Genomic DNA, 23,347 nt, shown 5'->3' on the forward strand with positions numbered 1-23,347 from the left:
TTAAATAAAGGATGCCAAGAGAACAAACTGCATTTACCAATAGTAGTAAACTTAACATGCACTATCTGAACTATAACAGTATCATTTTAGCTTGCATCTCCCTTTAAAGGGACAGTCTACACTAACAGCTAGATTACGAGTATTAATTGTTATTGTTTAAAAAGATAGATAATGCCTTTTCTACCCATTCTCCAGCTTTGAACAAACAACAATGTTATGTTAATATACTTTATAACCTCTAAATGTCTGCCTGTTTCTAAGCCATCTATAGACAGCCACTACATGCTTTTTTATTTGCTTTTCACAACAGGAGACTGCTAGTTCATGTGGGCCATATAGATAACATTGTGTTCACACCTGAAAAGTTATTTATGATTTAGCACAACACAGCACTAAATGCAAGTTAATAGATAATAAATAAAAAGTCATTTGATCAGGGGGCTGTCAGAAGATAATCAAGATACAAGGTAATCACAGAGGTAAAAAGTATATTAACATAACTGTGTTGGTTATGCAAAACTGGGGAATGGATAATAAAGGTATAATGTATCTTTTAAAACGTTAACAATTATATTGTAGACTGTCCCTTTAAGTTTAACTGCAAATAGGCATTACACCAAGGACAATGAAAGTCTTATGTGTCATAAGCAAGCATTGAGCAAATGGATACTCAGTTCAATATTTTATCTTTGGTATATTACATTAGCTTTGTATTTGGGTAGATTAAAATCTTCCTGTTAAATAATATTACCTAAAAAAATTAATAAATCTGTTTATTTTAATATTTTTTTTACCAAGAATTAAAGTTTAGATGAAAATACTTCCTACTGATCTGTGACAGTGAAATATTTACATGCTAAGTTTTACCAGCTGTACAAATAAAGTGCTGTATGTTGTAGATATGTCAAGTACAGGATGTCAGTTACAGCGCAGATCCCAACATATCTTGCTATACAAGCACATTTACTTTGCAAGAAGGATTATCTGTAATCTCAGAAAACCTGCTGTTAATGTGCACTTTAATGAAACCATTTTATTGCCAGAGATTATTGTTAGTGAAGTATTTACACATATTAAAAAAGTCTTTAAAATTATAAGATAAAAATAATATAACATGTGGGTTAATTCTCTCTCTGTTATTCTTGTATTGGTGGCAGTGAAAACATTTTTTGGTATTTTCATTAAAGGGATATGGCATTTTAGAATTAAACTTTTCAATTTACTTTACTATCAGGTCTACTTTGTTCACATGATTTCCTTTGTTAAAAAGCATACCTAGGTAGACACTGGAGCTGAAGTGCACTACTTTGTCGTTGTCTCATTATATCACCTAGGTCTCATTGCTCCTCTGGAGCTGACTTTAAAGGGCAATAATTATTATTATTATTATTTTTGAACTTTTATGTGCCTTTAATACAAAATATATAAGATAATTGTTTAGTAAATGCAATTAGGCAATCTGTTGGTCTGCAGTGGCTTTCAGCTCCTGGAAACCAGTGAGTTTTATTAGTTAGTCAGTAGGATAACCAGAAAGCTTCCATGTCTGAATTGGAGGACAGTAAAAGGCCTCACAAGCTTAGAACCAATAAATGTTATGTTAAAAAATGTATTATACATTAAAATTAATTTAATGTGACTTTAATAAATTCATACTGATCTTTCAACTGCTTATAACTCTAATTCAGTCACCAATCTAACTGAATGATGGAATTCCAAAAATAATCAAACTGGAAAACTCTAATCAAATCAGTTCAGTAGTTTTCTAAATAATTGATAGAGCTGTGTGGAGCTTTAATCACAGGTTACATTATAATGAAATTGAAAAGGGAGATTAGAGTTGCATTTAAATATATACCCAAAGCTGCATTTTGCAAATATGCACTATCATCTATCTATCGATCTTTACAAATATGAATCAATATGTATTTTCACATCTCCTTGCAAACGTCTGTGTTACAAGTCGCTTCTACCTTGGCAGCAATGCTGAGGCCGCTGCTATCTATCTTCTTCTCTGGACTTATAAACTAAGGTGTGTGAAATATCTATACAAAGCTGTTCTCCTTGGTGATTAGTGCATGGAGAATTAATTTTTATTTTTGTTTCCCCCACACACACGCAGGTTACAGGGAAGGGTTGCTATGGAAACGAGGACGTGATAATGGACAGTTTTTAAGTCGAAAGTTTGTACTCTCAGAACGAGAAGGGGCTTTAAAATATTTCAACAAAAATGATGTGAGTATAATTTCTTATAACACAGAATTAGTTTGCACTAGGCTGCTTATCATGTATTTTACAGCATGAAGGCATCTTTTACAGTACAGTTTTAAAGGGACACAACTATGTGTAACTCCTGCAAAGTTAAAGTCAGCAGCAATGCAGTTTAAAGTTGAACACATCCGGTGAGCCAATAATACGAGGCATATGTGTATAGCCACCAATCGCCAGCTATCTTAAAGTAGTACAATGTTTTTCCTAAACCTTCAGGTTTGCTTTTCAACAAAGGATACCAAGATAATTTTATAATAGAAGTAAATTGAAATAGCTCTTAAAGGGCCTGTAAATACAGTAGATTTGCATAATCAACACATTCATGATAAAAACACAGCAAAGAACCTAGGTTCTAACTGCTTATTGGTGGCTGCATATATATAACGATTGTCTTTGGCTCACCTGTGTTCAGTTAGAAACCAGTAGTGCATTGCTGCTCCTTTAAAAAACTTGGACGTTGTTTAAAACTGTATATTCTACCAAAATCATGAAATACATTTTTTGGGTTTCATGTCCCTTTATCAGGCCAAATATTAATTATATCTTAACTAGAGCACATGTGAAATAATTAGCTGATCAGTAGCCATGGTTTAGTAACCTTCTGTCACTCATCAGCTGATTTATCTAGTTAAGATATAATTAATATCTGGTCTGTTAAGAGTCCTGAGGACTGGGTTTGGGAGACTTATTGTACATGAAAAATTATGTCCAGCTTTACAAAATGTTGCAGCTCTATACCAATAAATTATTATAATAATAATATAGAAGAGGGATGGGTTGAGACTTTAAAATTGGGGGGGGGGGGGGATACAGGCCAGCACTAAACACATAGTCATTGGGGTAAGCAGAACAATGCAATAGACAGTGGTCAATGGAATTGATACAGGAAGATGAGGGTCCTGCTCTGTAGAATTTACAATCTAGTTTTTAAAGTATAATTGTCATGGATTTCCCTGACCCTTTAACACTGAAATCCTTCACCTCTATCTGCACACACTCATTGTTTGGTAATTTGTTTTTGAGGAGGGTGGTTGCGCCCTTCATTCCTGTGATTCTCAAGCCTTAAGGATTTATCCTGCCGTCATGACAGTATAACCGTTTTTGCCTTCAGAACTCTGCATACCTAAGCTCTCACTTCCCTGCTGATTCTGAACCTTTCAACTAAAATCTCTTTGCCATCTATAAGGACTTTCTCCTTACCTGCCATTCAAGAGGCGAGAGCCGTAGCGGTTTGTTGCACAGCAGGATGTGAGGGTCCGCAGGCCTGAGTTGAGGTAGGAGGTGTGTCCGACGGCAGTGCCCAAGTTGCTGAGGACGTCACCGCTACGGCTCTCGCCTCTTGAATGGCAGGTAAGGAGAAAGTCCTTATAGATGGCAAAGAGATTTCAGTTGAAAGGTTCAGAATCAGCAGGGAAGTGCCACAAACCGCTACGGCTCTCGCCTCTTCACAGCCCGCTGGCTGGTGACGTCATCAGCAACTTGCGGCGCTGCCGTCGGACACACCTCCTACCTCGGCTCAGGCCTGTGGACCCTCACATCCAGACATGGTCTACAAACACTGTACATCCAAGGTGTACCCTACGAGCTCAGGACTTTCTTACCAGAACTAGCACCAGAAACATACTGCCAAGGGACATCAGGTTCTTCTTGTATTCCTTAGATGTGGCAGCACAATCTCGACATCAGACTGAGCCCCTCAGAAGTGAATTATTGTATAGTGAGAAAGAACTGTTAGCAATAAAAGCATCCCTAGAACACTGGCGTCACCTGTTGGAGGGTACCACTCTACCTATATTAATATATACCGACCACAGAAATCTCGAATACCTCAAGACCAACAAAACATTAACATCATGACAAGTCAGGTGGAATCTTTTCTTCTCTAGGTTCAACTTCCTCATCACCTACAGACCAAGTACAAAAAACAGAAAAGCGGAAGCTCTCTCCAGAAAGATACCCAGACCACACTACAGCAGTTCACCTTCCTCCATTATACCCTATGAACAGTTTATTGGTTTTACCACAGACAAGGTCTCTCTATTCCGAGATTTCCAGCTCGCTGACCAGCATCTACCTCACGAAAAACGTTCAGATGCGTTGTGTTACTACAATGACCTAATTTACGTTCCCACTAATCTACAACCAGACATCCTGCACTTGGTACATGGCTCTCTTAACTCTGGTCATCCAGGCTTCCACAAAACAATGGACCTCTTGAAGAGGGACTACTGGTGGCCAAAAATGTCCATCATAGTTAGGAATTGTATCAAGTCCTGTCCTATCTGTACCAAGTGCAAGCCTCAAAGAAACCACCCTTATGGCATGCTGATGTCCCTTCCCATCTTGGATAGACCCTGGAAGGATATTGCCATAGATTTTATAGTAGATCTTCCAGCCTCCTCTAACTACAACACCATAATGGTTGTTGTGGACTTGTTCACCAAAATGGCACATTTCATTCCCAGTCATTCACTACCCACTTCGTCTGAAACTGCCAACTTTTTTCTCATTCACATAGTTAAGCTCCATGGACTTTCCAATTCCATCACCTTGGACCAAGGTTCCCAATTTACCTCGAAATTTTGGACACAGTTGTGCCAAACGCTTCAGCTAGATAGAAGGCTTAGTACTGCATACCTTACCCAGACGAATAGGCAAACCGATCGAACAAATCAATGTTTGGAGCAGTATCTGCGGTGCCACTGCACATTTGAACAGGATAACTGGGCTTCTCTTCTTCCAACCTCTGAATTTGCCTACAAAATCTCAGTAAACTAATCTACTCAAGTTTCTCCTTTCTACGCTAACTATGGATTCCATCCTAGTTTCCATCTCTTCCCTCGCATTGAAACATCCTCACCGTTGGTGAATGACACCATTAAAACCATAGCTATGAGTTTCAAAATGCTTCAGAACAACCTAAAACAAGCCCAAGCCAAACAAAAACACTATTGTGACCTCAGAAGACTGGTCCCTGAATACCAAGTTGGCGACATGGTCTGGCTCTATTCTTAACACTTGAAACTGCACACACCTAGAAATAAATTCAGTGGATTGTTTGTTGTACCTTATGATTATCAAAATAATTAACCATAACTCAGTCACTCTAAAGTTGCCGGATTCATATCGCATACATCCCACCTTTCATGTCTCCCTTCTCAAACCTTATTTCCCTCTCAGAACTTCTACACAGAAAATATCAAAAGACATTAGACTCATGACAATCATTAAATACAGTAGAATTACGCAATCAACAAATGTATAATAAAAAGACAACTCAATAGCACTTTGTGTGAACTTCAAGTGAGTAGTAAATTTTCTTTTCTGACAAATTTCAAACTTACTTATATTTTCCTTCCCCCTGTATCATGTCACAGCCATCAGCCAATCACAACACACATATACATATATACAATGAACATTCCCACATGCTCAGTAGGAGCAGGTGCCTCGACGTGCATATAAAAAGATTGTGCACATTTTTATAATGGAAATTAATTTAGTGTCTCTTTAAGGATGAGTGAAACAGAAGGTGTAGGGGTTTCTTGACTCAGTTTGTAGAATAGTTTATAGGTGGTGGATGGTGGTAAACAGGTGGGAGGGAAGTTAATAGATGTTTCTCCAACATTGGTGTGTCCGGTCCACGGCTTCATCCTTACTTGTGGGATATTCTCTTCCCCTACAGGAAATGGCAAAGAGAGCACCCAGCAAGAGCTGTCCATATAGCCCCCCCTCTGGCTCCGCCCCCCAGTCATTCTCTTTGCCGCTCTGAACAAGTAGCATCTCCACGGGGATGGTAAAGAGTATGTGGTGTTAGTTGTAGTTTTTTATTCTTCTATCAAGAGTTTGTTATTTTAAAATAGTGCTGGTTTGTACTATTTACTCTACAACAGAAAATGAAGAATATTTCTGTTAAAGAGGAGTATGATTTTAGCACTAGTAACTAAAATCCATTACTGTTCCCACGCAGGGCTGTTGAAACCAGAGAACTTCAGTTGGGGGGAACAGTTTGCAGGCTTATCTGCTTCAGGTATGATCAGTCATATTTCTAACAAGACATGTTAATGCTAGAAGACTGTCAGTTTTTCCCTTAAGGGATAAGGAAGCCATTTTCTTAGACTCATAACAGATTAAGGCTTATAAATGGGCTCTATACTGGTTGACACTATTGTGGGCTAAATCGATTGGTTTATATCATATTTATATGGCATTTAAAGTGTGTTTGTGTAATTAAAAACACTTTGGGAACGTTTTTTTCGCCTGGCAGTTGGTTAGACTACTATTCCAGTCAGAAAGGCCCCTTCACTCAGAGGAAGGAGGCCCCATTTTCGCGCCTCAATTGCGCAGTTTTCTTCCAAGGCAGTGCATGCAGCTTCATGTGAGGGGTCCTGTGGCTCAAAAACGGACTCAGGAAGGTTTACTTCAGTGGTAAAAAAGCCGCAGCAAGGCTGTGGCAGTGATTGTAGTGTGTTAAGATTGTTGATTTGAACAAATAGCTCCGGTTTGCTCATTTTAAGGGTTAAATTCTTGAAACTTGCGCCTAGATTTAGAGTTCTGCAGCCAAAGGGGTGCGTTAGCTACGCATGCTTTTTTCTGGCCGCACCTTTTAAATACCGCTGGTATTGAGAGTTCACAGAATGGCTGCGTTAGGCTCCAAAAAAGGAGCGTATAGCATATTTAACGCAACTTCAACTCTCGATACCAGCGGTGCTTACGGATGCGGCCAGCTTCAAAAACGTGCTCGTGCACGATTCCCCCATAGAAAACAATGGGGCTGTTTGAGCTGAAAAAAAACCTAACACCTGCAAAAAAGCCGCATTCAGCTCCTAACGCAGCCCCATTGTTTGCTATGGGGAAACACTTCCTACGTCTGCACCTAACACTCTAACATGTACCCCGAGTCTAAACACCCCTAGCATTACACTTATTAACCCCTAATCTGCCGCCCCCGCTATCGCTGACCCCTGCATATTTTTTTAACCCCTAATCTGCCGCTCCGTAAACCGCCGCTACTTACATTATCCCTATGTACCCCTAATCTGCTGCCCCTAACACTGCCGACCCCTATACTATATTTATTAACGCCTAATCTGCCCCCCACAACGTCGCCTCCACCTGCCTACACTTATTAACCCCTAATCTGCCGAGCGGACCGCACCGCTATTATAATAAAGTTATTAACCTCTAATCCGCCTCACTCCCGCCTCAATAACCCTATAATAAATAGTATTAACCCCTAATCTGCCCTCCCTAACATCGCCGACACCTAACTTCAAACATTAACCCCTAATCTGCCGACGAGCTCACCGCTATTCTAATAAATGTATTAGCCCCTAAAGCTAAGTCTAACCCTAACACTAACACCCCCCTAAATTAAATATAATTTAATCTAACGAAATAAATTAACTCTTATTAAATAAATTATTCCTATTTAAAGCTAAATACTTACCTGTAAAATAAATCTTAATATAGCTACAATATAAATTATAATTATATTGTAGCTATTTTAGGATTAATATTTATTTTACAGGTAACTTTGTACTTATTTTAACCAGGTACAATAGCTATTAAATAGTTAAGAACTATTTAATAGCTAAAATAGTTAAAATAATTACAAATTTACCTGTAAAATAAATCCTAACCTAAGTTACAATTAAACCTAACACTACACTATCAATAAATTAATTAAATAAAATACCTACAATTATCTACAATTAAGCCTAACACTACACTATCAATAAATTAATTAAATACAATACCTACACATAACTACAATTAAATAAACTAACTACAGTACAAAAAATAAAAAAGAACTAAGTTACAAAAAATAAAAACATATTTACAAACATTAGAAAAATATTACAACAATTTTAAACTAATTACACCTACTCTAAGCCCCCTAATAAAATAACAAAGCCCCCCAAAATAAAAAAAATGCCCTACCCTATTCTAAATTAAAAAAGTTCAAAGCTCTTTTACCTTACCAGCCCTGAACAGGGCCCTTTGCGGGGCATGCCCCAAGAAATTCAGCTCTTTTGCCTGTAAAAAACACATACAATACCCCCCCAACATTACAACCCACCACCCACATACCCCTAATCTAACCCAAACCCCCCTTAAATAAACCTAACACTAAGCCCCTGAAGATCTTCCTACCTTATCTTCACCTCACCGGGTATCACCGATCGGTCCTGGCTCCAAAATCTTCATCCAACCCAAGCGGGGGCTGGTGATCCATAATCCTGCGGCTGAAGAGGTCCAGAAGAGGCTCCAAAGTCTTCATCCTATCCGGGAAGAAGAGGTGATCCAGACCGGCAACCATCTTGATCCAAGCGGCATCTTCTATCTTCATCCGATGAGGAACGGCTCCATCGTGAAGACCTCCAGCGTGGACCAATCTTCTTCCGACGATGTCCAACTGAAGAATGACGGTTCCTTTAAGGGACGTCATCCAAGATGGCGTCCCTCGAATTCCGATTGGCTGATAGGATTCTATCAGCCAATCGGAATTAAGGTAGGAAAATTCTGATTGGCTGATGGAATCAGCCAATCAGAATCAAGTTCAATCCGATTGGCTGATCCGATCAGCCAATCAGATTGAGCTCACATTCTACTGGCTGATCGGAACAGCCAATAGAATGCGAGCTCAATCTGATTGGCTGATCGGATCAGCCAATCGGATTGAACTTGATTCTGATTGGCTGATTCCATCAGCCAATCAGAATATTCCTACCTTAATTCCGATTGGCTGATAGAATCCTATCAGCCAATCGGAATTCGAGGGATGCCATCTTGGATGACGTCATTTAAAGGAACCTTCATTCTTCAGTTGGACGTCGAACGAAGAGGATGGATCCGCGCCGGAGGTCTTCAAAATCAGCCGCTCGTCATCCGATAGAACAACATAGAAGATGCGGCTTGGATGAAGATGTTTGCCGGTCCGGATGTCCTCTTCTGCCCGGATAGGATGAAGATTTCTTCCCGAAGATGGACTTCTTCATTTGCCGCTTGGATTCAGACTTCAGCCGGAGGATGGACGTCACTCTTCAGCCCCTGCTTGGGCTTGGATGAAGATTTCGGAGGCTCTTCTGGACAGATCGGGACCCGGTGTGGTGAAGACAAGGTAGGGAGATCTTCAAGGGCTTAGTGTGTTAGGGTTTATTTAAGGGGGGTTTGGGTTAGATTAGGGGTATGTGGGTGGTGGGTTGTAATGTTGGGGGGGGTATTGTATGTGTTTTTTTACAGGCAAAAGAGCTGAATTTCTTGGGGCATGTCCCGCAAAGGGCCCTGTTCAGGGCTGGTAAGGTAAAAGACCTTTGAACTTTTTTAATTTAGAATAGAGTAGGGCATTTTTTTATTTTGGGGGGCTTTGTAATTTTATTAGGGGGCTTAGAGTAGGTTTTTATTATTTTAAAATTGTTGTAATATTTTTCTAATGTTTGTAAATATTTTATTATTTTTTGTAACTTAGTTCTTTTTTATTTTTTGTACTTTAGTTAGTTTATTTAATTGTAGTTATTTGTAGGTATTGTATTTAATTAATTTATTGATAGTGTAGTGTTAGGTTTAATTGTAGGTAATTGTAGGTATTGTATTTAATTAATTTATTGCTAGTGTAGTGTTAGGTTTAATTGTAACTTAGGTTAGGATTTATTTTACAGGTAATTTTGTAATTATTTTAACTATTTTAGCTATTAAATATTTCTTAACTATTTAATAGCTATTGTACCTGGTTAAAATAAATACAAAGTTACCTGTAAAATAAATATAAATCCTAAAATAGCTATAATATAATTATAATTTATATTGTAGCTATATTAGGGTTTATTTTACAGGTAAGTATTTAGCTTTAAATAGGAATAATTTATTTAATAAGAGTTAATTTATTTCGTTAAATTTAAATTATATTTAACTTAGGGGGGTGTTAGTGTTAGGGTTAGACTTAGCTTTAGGGGTTAATCCATTTATTACAGTAGCGGCGAGATTCGGTCAGCAGATTAGGGTTTAATAATTGAAGTTAGGTGTCGGCGATGTTAGGGAGGGCAGATTAGGGGTTAATACTATTTATTATAGGGTTATTGAGGCGGGAGTGAGGCGGATTAGGGGTTAATAACTTTATTATAGTAGCGGTGAGATCCGCTCGGCAGATTAGGGGTTAATAAGTGTAGGCAGGTGGAGGCGACGTTGAGGGGGGCAGATTAGGGGTTAATAAATATAATATAGGGGTCGGCGGTGTTAGGGGCAGCAGATTAGGGGTACATAAGTATAACGTAGGTGGTGGTCGGCAGATTAGGGGTTAAAAAAATTTAATCGAGTGGCGGCGATGTGGGGGGACCTCGGTTTAGGGGTACATAGGTAGTTTATGGGTGTTAGTGTACTTTAGAGCACAGTAGTTAAGAGCTTTATAAACCGGCGTTAGCCAAGAAAGCTCTTAACTACTGACTTTTTTCTGCTGCTGGAGTTTTGTCGTTAGATTTCTAACGCTCACTTCAGCCACGACTCTAAATACCGGAGTTAGAAAGATCCCATAGAAAAGATAGGATACGCAATTGACGTAAGGGGATCTGCGGTATGGAAAAGTCGCGGCTGCAAAGTGAGCGTTAGACCCTTTCCTGACTGACTCCAAATACCGGCGGTAGCCTAAAACCAGCGTTAGGAGCCTCTAACGCTGGTTTTCACGGCTACCGCCCAACTCTAAATTTAGGCCTTGGTGTGCAATACTTTCAAGGCATTAGGACACTGGGGTGCAAATTTTGTTAAAATCGGATATTGCTTTCATAGTTTTTCAAACTTGCAGAAATAAAGGGTGCCTTTTTATTATTTAAAGGGACAGTAACGGTTTTGTTTAAAAACGTTTTTATTGCATTATTAGCCTGCCAAATTCCGTCTAACATGTCTGTACCTTCAGATAGCATATGTTCTGTGTGTATAGAGGCCAAGGTGGTTCCCCCTTTAACTATTTGTGCAACATGTGCCAGGGCGTCCAAACAAAGTCAGGACAGTGATGTCACATTTAATAGAATTGCCCAAGATGAAGATAGTGGGGATAGTTCCTCATCCTCTCCTTCTGTGTCAACACCAGTTTTGCCCGCGCAGGCGATACCTAGTACATCTAGCGCGCCAATGCTTGTTACTATGCAGCAATTAACTGCAGTAATGGATAATTCTATAGCAAATTTATTATCCAAACTGCCATCATTTCCTAGAAAGCGTGATTGCTCAGTTTTAAACACAGAGGATGAGCAAGTTGGCGCTGACGATAACTTATCTGTTGTACCCTCACATCAATCTGAATTGGCAGTGAGGGAGGGTCTGTCTGAAGGGGAAGTTTCCGATTCAGGAAAAGTTTCACAGCAGGCAGAACCTGATATCGTGGCATTTAAATTTAAGTTAGAACATCTCCGCGCCCTGCTTAAGGAGGTGCTAACTACGCTCGATGATTGTGATTCTTTGGTAATTCCAGAGAAGCTGTGCAAAATGGACAAATTCTTAGAGGTCCCAGTGCACGCTGATGCCTTTCCGATACCCAAGAGGGTGGCGGACATAGTGACCAAGGAGTGGGAAAGGCCAGGTATACCTTTTGTTCCACCTCCTATATTCAAGAAAATGTTCCCCATTGTCGACCCCAGAAGGGACGCATGGCAAACGGTTCCTAAGGTTGAGGGGGCAGTTTCAACGCTAGCCAAGCGCACAACTATTCCTATTGAGGACAGTTGCGCTTTCAAAGATCCTATGGATAAAAAATTGGAAGGATTGCTAAAAAAGATATTTGTCCAGCAAGGTTTCCTTCTTCAACCAATTTCGTGCATTATTCCTGTCACCACGGCAGCGTCTTTTTGGTTCGAGGAACTAGAAAATTTGCTCCAAAAGGAGACTCCATATGATGAAGTCATGGACAGAATTCACGCACTGAAGTTCGCTAATTCCTTTATCTTGGATGCCGCTTTCCAGTTGGCTAAGTTAGCGGCGAAAAATTCAGGTTTTGCTATAGTGGCTCGCAGAGCGCTTTGGCTAAAATCTTGGTTGGCGGATGTGTCATCCAAAACTAAATTGCTTAATATTCCTTTCAAGGGTAAGACCCTTTTTGGGCCGGAATTGAAAGAGATTATTTCTGATATTACTGGTGGTAAGGGCCATGCCCTCCCACAGGATAAGCCTTTCAAGGCTAAGAACAAATCTAATTTTCGTTCCTTTCGCAATTTCAGGAACGGACCAAATCCTAACTCTGCAGCCTCTAGACAAGAAGGCAACGCTTCCCAGCCTAAACCAGCATGGAAACCATTGCAAGGCTGGAACAAGGGTAAACAGGCCAAGAAGCCTGCTGCTGCTACCAAGACAGCATGAAGGGGTAGCCCCCGATCCGGGACCGGATCTAGTAGGGGGCAGACTTTCTCTCTTTGCTCAGGCTTGGGCAAGAGATGTTCCGGATCCCTGGGCACTAGAAATAGTCTCTCAGGGGTATCTTCTAGAGTTCAAGGAACTTCCTCCAAGGGGAAGGTTCCACATGTCTCGCTTATCTTCAGACCAGATAAAGAGACAGGCATTCTTACATTGCATAGGAGACCTATTAAAGATGGGAGTGATTCACCCAGTTCCAACAGCGGAACAAGGCCTGGGTTTTTACTCAAACCTGTTCATAGTTCCCAAAAAAGAGGGAACCTTCAGACCAATTCTGGATTTAAAAATTCTAAACAAATTCCTCAGAGTTCCATCTTTCAAAATGGAAACCATTCGGACGATTTTACCAACAATCCAGGAGGGTCAATATATGACTACCGTGGATTTAAAGGATGCGTACCTGCATATTCCTATCCACAAAGATCATCATCAGTTCCTGAGGTTCGCCTTTCTGGACAAACATTATCAGTTCGTGGCTCTTCCATTCGGTTTAGCCACTGCTCCCAGAATTTTCACAAAGGTGCTAGGGTCCCTTCTAGCGGTGCTAAGGCCGAGGGGCATTGCTGTAGCACCTTACCTAGACGACATTCTAATTCAAGCGTCGTCTCTTTCCAAAGCAAGGGCTCATACAGACATTGTATTAGCCTTTCTCAGGTCTCACGGGTGGAAGGTGAACATGGAAAAGAGTTCCCTGTCCCCGTCCACAAGGGTTCCTTTTCTGGGAACAATAATAGATTCTGTAAAAATTAAAATATTTCTGACAGAGGTCAGAAATTTAAAGCTTCTAAACGCTTGTCAAGTTCTTCAATCTATTCCTCAGCCTTCCATAGCTCAGTGCATGGAGGTAATAGGATTAATGGTTGCAGCAATGGACGTGGTTCCTTTTGCTTGAATTCATCTAAGACCATTGCAACTGTGCATGCTCAATCAGTGGAATGGGGATTATGCAGACTTGTCTCCCCAGATTCAAGTAGACCAGGTAACCAGAGACTCACTCCGCTGGTGGTTGACTCAGGATCACCTGTCTCAGGGAATGAGTTTTCCGCAGACCAGAGTGGGTCATCGTCACGACTGACGCCAGTCTCTTAGGCTGGGGCGCCGTCTGGGACTCCCTGAAAGCTCAGGGTCTATGGTCTCGGGAAGAGTCTCTTCTCCCGATAAACATTTTGGAACTGAGAGCGATATTCAATGCGCTCCTGGCTTGGCCTCAACTAGCGGAGGCCGGATTCATAAGATTTCAGTCGGACAACATGACGACTGTAGCGTACATCAATCATCAGGGGGGAACAAAGAGTTCCTTGGCGATGAGAGAGGTATCCAAGATCATCAAATGGGCGGAGGATCACTCCTGCCATCTATCTGCAATTCACATCCCAGGAGTAGACAACTGGGAGGTGGATTATTTGAGTCGTCAGACTTTCCATCCGGGGGAGTGGGAACTCCACCCGGAGGTCTTTGCCCAGTTAACTCAACTATGGGGCACTCCAGATATGGATCTGATGGTGTCTCGTCAGTACTACAAGGTTCCTCGATACGGGTCCAGATCCAGGGATCCCAAGGCGATACTAGTGGATGCATTGGTGGCGCCTTGGTCGTTCAATCTAGCTTATGTGTTTCCATCGTTCCCTCTCCTTCCCAGGCTTGTAGCCAGGATCAAACAGGAGAAGGCCTCGGTGATGCTGATAGCTCCTGCGTGGCCACGCAGGACTTGGTATGCAGACCTGGTGAATATATCATCGGCTCCACCATGGAAGCTACCTTTGAGACAGGATCTTCTAGTACAAGGTCCATTCGAACATCCAAATCTAGTCTCTCTGCAACTGACTGCTTGGAAATTGAACGCTTGATTCTATCTAAGCGTGGGTTTTCAGATTCGGTTATAGATACTCTGATTCAGGCCAGGAAGCCTGTGACTAGGAAAATTTACCATAAGATATGGAAAAGATATATCTGTTGGTGCGACTCCAAGGGATACTCTTGGAGTAAAATTAAAATTCCGAGGATACTTTCCTTTCTCCAAGAGGGTTTGGAGAAAGGTTTGTCAGCTAGTTCTCTAAAAGGACAGATATCTGCTCTGTCTGTTTTGTTGCACAAACGTCTGGCCAGATATACAGGTGTTTGTACAGGCTTTAGTCAGAATCAAGCCTGTCTACAGACCTTTGACTCCTCCATGGAGTCTAAATTTAGTTCTTTCAGTTCTTCAAGGGGCTCCGTTTGAACCTTTGCATTCCATAGATATTAAGTTACTATCTTGGAAAGTTCTGTTTTTAGTTGCTATTTCTTCTGCTAGAAGAGTTTCTGAATTATCTGCTTTACAGTGTACTCCTCCCTATCTGGTATTTCATGCAGATAAGGTAGTTTTACGTACCAAACCTGGTTTTCTTCCAAAAATAGTTTCCAACAGGAATATTAACCAGATAATAGTTGTTCCTTCCCTATGTCCGAATCCAGTTTCGAAGAAGGAACGTTTGTTACACAACCTAGATGTGGTCCGTGCTTTGAAATTCTATTTAGAAGCAACAAAGGATTTCAGACAAACTTCATCCTTGTTTGTCGTGTATTCTGGTAAGAGGAGAGGGCAGAAAGCTACTGCTACCTATCTTTCTTTTTGGCTGAAAAGCATCATCCGATTGGCTTATGAGACTGCCGGACAGCAGCCTCCTGAACGAATTACAGCTCATTCTACTAGAGCTGTGGCTTCCACATGGGCCTTCAAGAACGAGGCTTCTGTTGATCAGATCTGTAAGGCAGCGACTTGGTCTTCTCTGCATACTTTTGCCAAATTTTACAAATTCGATACTTATGCTTCTTCGGAGGCTGTTTTTGGGAGAAAGGTTTTGCAAGCCGTGGTGCCTTCTGTTTAGGTAACCTGATTTGCTCCCTCCCTTCATCCGTGTCCTAAAGCTCTGGTATTGGTTCCCACAAGTAAGGATGAAGCCGTGGACCGGACACACCAATGTTGGAGAAAACAGAATTTATGTTTACCTGATAAATTTCTTTCTCCAACGGTGTGTCCGGTCCACGGCCCGCCCTGGTTTTTAATCAGGTTTGAAAAATATCTTTCTTTATACACTACAGTCACCACGGCACCTTATAGTTTCTCCTTTTTCTCCTAACCGTCGGTCGAATGGGTGGTGGGCGGAGCCAGAGGGGGGGCTATATGGACAGCTCTTGCTGGGTGCTCTCTTTGCCATTTCCTGTAGGGGAAGAGAATATCCAACAAGTAAGGATGAAGCCGTGGACCGGACACACCATTGGAGAAAGAAATTTATCAGGTAAACATAAATTCTGTTTTTTAAACAGATGGGATTTCAAAGAATACTGGAAACTTTGAAAGGTGGGAGACATGCTCACAGAACAAGAGTTCCATAGAGTAGGTGCTGCATGAGATACACCATGAGCTAGAGGAGATGATGATGGAGGAGGATAGATGTTAGAGGAAAATCTAGAGTTGAGTGTAAAAAGTATAAAGCATATAACATAGACATGAGAGGGCTTTTACCCAGAAGTTGGAGAGGTTAGATTTGTATGAACTATGATATATTCTACCTGCTCCTTCTCCTACCTGACAGGAGAGTGGAGCTAAAACATAAAGTCCATTTTTTTTTTGTAGATTTTATGAAATTGTTTGCGGCATTATAGATGTATAGAACTTCCATTGCTATATAGGGGACAAGAATAAGACATTTTAGGAGCACTCTATGTGAAGCAGATGGTGATAGCTTGGGAACTAGTGTAGGATAAAGCAATAGTGATTCAGACAGACAGGACTGGAGGACCACAATATGTTCCCTGATTTGACCTGATTTAAATATATGTGGCACCAAATTCTACAGATTGAGTACAGGAGGAGTATACACTATATGGCCAATAGTATGTGAGTTCAGGTGTTTCAGCCACACATAATGTCAGCTGTTAGCTATTTTATATGTAATAATTCATAAAGCAATATAAGATTAGTAATTCTTCATGTGCGTTAGACCTAAATTGAGAACCCCAATGCACGTTACGTATATATTTTATATTCCTATATTCTTAACATAGTAAAAATAAAAATGTATTATTAAGTATATGAATAACACCTGTCAGGTTAGTGTGAGCGATAGGTATTAGTTTGTTTTTTTCTGCGCTTTCCATTGACTTACATAGGGAAAATACGTTAATGCTGTTGCAATATTTTAGCGCATGCCGGGTTTCGCTCTCGCACAAACTTTTTACTTTAATTTTGTAATACGCATGCAACCCAACACTAGCAAAGTTTACACTCAAGCTAAATAGCGTGCAACTTACAAGTTGGCCCTAAGGGGCATATTTATTAAGCTCCGCTGCTCCATAGACCGCGGACAGAAATCAACCCAATCAAATACGATTGAGTTGATTGACACCCCCTGCTAGCGGCCGCAAATCTGCAGGGGGCAGCATTGCACCATCAGTTCACAACGACTGCTGGTCCAATGATAAATGCCAACAGCGTATGCTGTCGGCATTTATCGATGTGCAGCGGACATGATACGCTACTTCGTATCATGTCCGCTCACACATTGATAAATATGCCCCAAAGTGTTTAATGACATTTTGCTTTTTCCACTTTGAATATTAAATGTATGAAATTAAAATATTAAAATTTCAGAATTAACTTTTGTCTGTTGAATCTTATAGACTTGCACTAGTCTTGACAATAACACAAATTTAATGTAATAAAATAGTGATGATTCATGAGACTAAAGGCTGCCTTGGTTAGAGATATGTCTTTAAACGTTTAAAAAGGGCTACACAGTTTATAGCAGGTTACCTTTATTGTTGTCAGCATGACAGAGAGTTTGTTGAGTCATAGACCTGGTTTTTATTTCTCATTGATAGAGCATAAAATGCCCCCAGTAATTTTTTAAAAGGTATTTTATTACATGCAAGCGATAAAGTGGCCATCATTACCCCTACCCCACATGCCCGATGTCTCGGGATCACATTTGACTCAGATCTTTCTTTCACTCCTCACATTCAGTCCTTGACACTTCCTTACACAAGACACAACTAAGATTTTAACCCCTTGAGTGCTAACGGCGGCTCAGAGCCGTCACTAGCACTCAACTACCTTTTTGGTGATCTGGGGGCTCCCACCCGCTCCTACCCCGGCGATCAGGCCTGCATAGTGACAGGCATTGCCGGGGCTTCCCGTTGCGTGCGATGACATCATGCGTAATGACGTGATGACGTCACCGCGCAACTTTATTTAAAATTGACAATACAAAGTATAGGGAAAGGGGGCATGCTGCTTAGAAACCTGTATCTCAGGGATCTGAGCAGCTACAGACCCCCAAGACCCACCATTGGAAAGGTAATCGCCTAACCTTTCCAATGGTATGAGTCTTGGGGATCTGGGCCCAAAGTCAAAACATTTTTTTGTTAAAAATAGAAAAATTATTAAATCCAGCTTAGCACTCAAAGGGTTAATCCACTCTCTCATTTTTTCCTGCCTCGATTACTGCAACTCTGTACTCTCTAGTCTCCCCACCTGCCGCTTAGCTCCTTTACAATCCATAATTAATGCCTCTGTCAGACTCATCTTCCTTACATGTCGCTCTTCATCTGCTGCACCTCTCTGCCAATCCCTTCACTGGCTTCCTTTTGCCTCCAGGATTAAACACAAAATTCTCACTCTGACACACAAAGCCCTCAATTGCATTGCTCCCCCCTACATTTCAGACCTTGTCTCCAGATACTCTCCCTCCCGTCTCCTTCGCTCCGCTCATGATCTCCTACTCTCCTCCTCTCTTGTTACCTCCTCACATTCCCGTCTACAAGATTTCTCCAGACTGGCTCCCATCTTATGGAACTCTCTGCCTTGCTTCACAAGACTCTCCCCTAGTTTTAAAAGCTTCAAGTGCTCTCTCAAGACTCTACTATTCAGGGACGCTTACAACCTACAACTAACCTTCCTATCTCCACTGCTATCCCCTAAACCCCATAGCATGTAAGCCTATGAGTCCAGCTGTTTGTAGTTCACCTTCATAAGAGCCAACTAGAACAGTGCAACTCTCGGCAGGACCCTCTCTCCCCATTTGATCCCTGTAATCATTTTTTATATACCACCTATGTTCATAGCGCTGTGGAACCTGTTGGCGCTCTACAAATACTTGATAATAATAATAATAAAAACAGCGGGCGACGTGTAAAATATATTCACCGCAATTGTATGCAGCGACATATATGTGATCGCTACATTCGCAAAAATTTTTTGGCGACGCCGCATATGTAATCTTGCCCCTATAGCTTATCCATAACATTTTATTATTTAATCAGGGTTATCCTCTAAGTACACAAGAACAGAGTGGCATTTACAGCTTAATTGGCCCATGTTGAACTTCGTGGTTAACCTTAATTCTGTGTTAAACTAGCTCCATTGTAACAATTCAAAGACAGCCAACAATTTTCACAGCAAAGGCAAAGCTGTAACTGTGTGACACAATATTTAAAATCTGTTCTCCAGATCACAATGTGGGACAGTAAAATCATGATCAACTTGGCTAAGAAATCTGCACAGGTTTAGATTTTTTATACCTGACACATAATATGGTTCTTTCACATTATAGGTGCTAAAACCGTAATGAACTAGTTAAACCACCTTACAAATAGTAGATTTCTTAAAATGTATCTAGTTTAAAAAAAAAATAGATATCAGAATATGCAAAAAATAATATTTCAATACGAGTGGGGCACTGCAGAAATAGATATGCAGAGTTGTCGAAGCAGAGAGGGCCACTCTGTGACAGTGATGGTGCAGATCATTGGTGGGTGGAAGCAGCTGCAGGGAGGCGGGTGGGCGGCCCATCGCTGGACTAGTTCCGGTTGCTGTTCCGAAGGGGGGCGGAGGCGCGCATGCGAGGTGGGGGCGCGCACGCAACTGAACACCAGTCTGGCAATCCTAAATACTGCTTGAGGGTGAGGGAGAGGGAAGTGGGAAATAATTGTTTGGAATGGGATCTTGGAGGGGGGTAGGATATTAAAGGGGGGCAGCTACACTACGGAAAAATGGGGTAGAAATTTAAAAAAATAAAAATTAGCAATTTTGTTAAGAGACTGGGTACTGGCAGACAGCTGCCAGTACCTAAGATGGCCACAAAAAGGAAGAAAGAGGGGGGAGGTTGAGAGAGCTGTTTGGGGGGATCATATAGGTTGGGGGGTTAGTGGGGAACCTACACTGCAGAAACTATTTATATATATATATATATATATATATATATACATATATATATATATATATATACATATATATATATATATATATATATATATATATATATATATATATATATATATCAAAATAACAAGAGTATTTCATTCAGCAATGGTACTTTTTTATTGGACTAACTATACATTTATAAGTTGACAAGCTTTCGGAAGAGTTCCTTCCTTTATCAAGTCTGAAGCAATACTGACCAATTCAATGGAATTTACAGATTATATCTTAAAACACAGAATAGCTAAGAAGACAGAAAATGCAGGTAGAGGAGGAGGTGTCGTAAAAATCATGAGGGGGGCTTAGGTAACATGCAGACAATGTCCAGTGTAGGAGAACAGACGGGAAATATATAGCTTTACATAGAGCATATACTGACATAAAGTTATATATCAACATTGAATCAATATCCATAAAGATGTGAAATTGTATATACAGGGGGAATACAAAAGTTTAAAAAAAAACAAAAAAAAAATATATTCCACATATAAAGAATGTGGAATATACAATGTAATTGACTGAATGAAAGTACATTACAAAAAATGTTGATAATGTGTTAAGAACCCAGAGTCCGCATTTAGTCCAGAATTAAACAAGTTGAAGTGCATTATCATTTTCATTTCAAAGGTTTTTCTTTCCATGGTGTTTTTGAAGTTGCCTCTGAGAATTTTGATTTTGAGGTTTTGGATGGAGTGGTCAGGTTGGGTGAAATGGTACAGTATTTTGTTTCACAGTGATTTTTGATTGAGTGTCTGTGTAAGTTCATCCGAAGGTGCAGTTTTTGGCTTGTTTCTCCAATATAGCATCCCACTTCACATGCAGTGCAATGTATCATGTATACCACATGACACAGTTGACACAGTTTGCAGAGAGCTTTATTAGCAGCACTTGGTTCCATTCTGAGTGTTCTTTTTTTCAAGGGGGAGCTTCCTATGGACCAGTTTCTGCTTTAGGTTAGGTGGTTGTCTGTATGCCAGGATTGGGGGTTTTGGAAAGATTTTTTTGAGTGTGGGATCCTCTAAGAGTAGTGGCTGTAAGTCTTTTATGATTTTTCGTATACCTTCCACAGCAGGGTTGTATTTGACTACTAGTGGGATACGTGATATGTTTTTCTTCTCCCTGTATTGTAGTAAGTGTTAACGTGGAGTATTGAGGGCAGAGTTCATTTTTGCATTTATAATCCTTGTTTTGTAACCTTTTTCTCTGAATGATTGGGACAGTGTGATGAGGTGTTTGTCACGGTCCTTGGTATCTGAGCAAATTCTGTGGTATCTTGTTGCCTGACTGTAGATTATGGATTTTTTTGTCACAGACTTTCTGCCAGTACTTAAGATGGCGGTGACAATTGTGGGATGGGGGAGGGAAGAGAACGGTTTGAGAGGGGTCAGGGAGGGATCAGGGGGTGGGATGTGTCAGGTGGGAAGCTGAGCTCTACACTAAAGTTAAAACTGACCCTACAAGATACCTAATTAACCCCTTAACTGCGTAGCAGCATTTAGCTACCTTCTAATTACCAGAAAGCAATGGCAAAGCCATTTATGTCTGCTATTTCTGAACAAAGGGGATCCCAGAGAAGCATTTACAACCATTTGTGCCATGATTGCACTAACTGTTTGTAAATAATTTCAGTGAGAAACCTAAAATTCTAAAAAAAAGTGAACGATTTGTTTTATTTGATCGCATTTGGCGGTGAAATGATGAAATATACCAAAATTTGCCTAGATCAATACTTTGGGTTGTCTACTAATATATATATATATACATGTCCAGACATCCCAACCTGCAAAAACTAATTTCAGGGAGGTGGTTTCACCTGCTACTGCACCGCTACCCCCCCCCCCAGTTATATATTGGACACCTTGAATCCCTAAATAAGATAGAGACTTATCATTAAAGTAGCATCCCACTAAAGTCACATTTAAAAAAGTAGCTTTATTGAACAACCACATAAACAAACCTTTTTTCCAGTGATTGTATGTTTGTTGAATGCTTAAATATTTTAGAATACAAAGTTTAATTATGTGCAGTAAATAAGGTAGTATTTGTGTTTTATTTTATTAAAATCAGTGGGGGCTTTTTGGTTACTGATGCTTTGAGGGTTCTATAACGTCCCAGCAACTAAAGGCATTCCTTAAAGAAACACTATTCCAGATTTGGGCCACATTGGATCATGGTACTTGGAATTTCAAGGAGATTGCATTCCATTTGCTGGCATCAGGGAGCCGCTATTACAATCAAGGAGACTCCCTGAACTTCAGGGAGAGTTGGGATGTCTGCATGTCAATGGATATTCAGGGATTCCTGACAGATATCAGTGTTCCAATGTAACTATTGCTAAAAATTTGTTTAAATGGTTTGGAAATAGCAAAGTGCTACTTTTTTTTATTGTAAGAACATGTAAACATTGGGTATTTCTAAACTCAGGACAAAATTTAGAAACTATTTAGCATGGTTGTTTTTTGGTGGTTGTAGATGTGTAACAGATTTTGGGGGTCATAGTTAGAAAAAGTGTCATTTTTTCATCATATTTTATAAACATGTTTTTAGTAAATTATAAGATATGATGAAAATAATGGTATCTTTAGAAAGTCCATTTAATGGTGAGAAAAATAGTATATGATATGTGTGGGTACAGTAAATGAGTAAGAAAAATTACAGCTAAACATAAACACAGCAGAAATGTAAAAATAAACCTGGTCCTTAAGGGAAAGAAATTGAAAAATGTCCTTGTCCTTAAGGGGTTAAAATAAATTATTTGATTATTTATTAGGTGATCAAATCACTTTGCCTAGTTTGCAAAACACCAGTAAGGAGCACAGGTGCTAATATATTTTTTTATAACCTAAGGTCGGGCTACCATAGCAACAAACTTATGGCGTGATCTTCAAGAAATCTGACATCGGAATGGAAGCATTAACACAACATTAATTTACACATACACGAAAAGCATGTATTGCGCAAAATATTTCAATGGAAACCTGGTACTAAAATGGAGCCGCAAAACCACTTTTTTCTGATGGCAACTTTGGTATCTATCTTCTCGATTTTTAAGAACTCAATGGAAACGACCCCTTATACTGCTGCATTGAAACTGTTTATTTCACTTTAAAAAAAATAAATAATTATATTTAACTGCTGCTCTTCCATATAGATCAGTGATGGCCTAACACATGTGAGCTGCAGATCAATATTTTAGAAGGTTTAAAGGCTGCATATACATTTATGGCTATGAAACACAAACATAATATTATCCAGTTGCACAGGGCCAGACTTAGGTAAGGTTGTAGGGCCCATCAGTTTTTTTTTTAACTTGCTACCAAAGATGGTAGAAAGTAAAAAAAAAGCTAATGGGCCCTACAACCTTACCTAAGTCTGGCCCTGTGCAACTGGATAATATTATGTTTGTGTTTCATAGCCATAAATGTATATGCAGCCTTTAAACCT

General features: G+C 40.1%; 1 protein-coding gene across 1 annotated transcript in view; it reads left to right on the plus strand.

Annotated features, from left to right (window-relative positions):
- The window catches only part of ADAP1 (ArfGAP with dual PH domains 1), a 1,315,539-nt gene that overhangs the window by 923,431 nt on the left and 368,761 nt on the right, over positions 1-23,347 (plus strand). The window contains exon 5 of the mRNA XM_053695288.1: positions 2,120-2,232. Within this exon, the coding sequence (XP_053551263.1) occupies positions 2,120-2,232 (113 nt within the window). The remainder of the gene's footprint in view (positions 1-2,119; positions 2,233-23,347) is intronic.

The sequence above is a fragment of the Bombina bombina genome, chromosome 11 (assembly GCF_027579735.1).
Source record: "Bombina bombina isolate aBomBom1 chromosome 11, aBomBom1.pri, whole genome shotgun sequence".
In the NCBI taxonomy this organism is placed as follows: domain Eukaryota; kingdom Metazoa; phylum Chordata; class Amphibia; order Anura; family Bombinatoridae; genus Bombina; species Bombina bombina.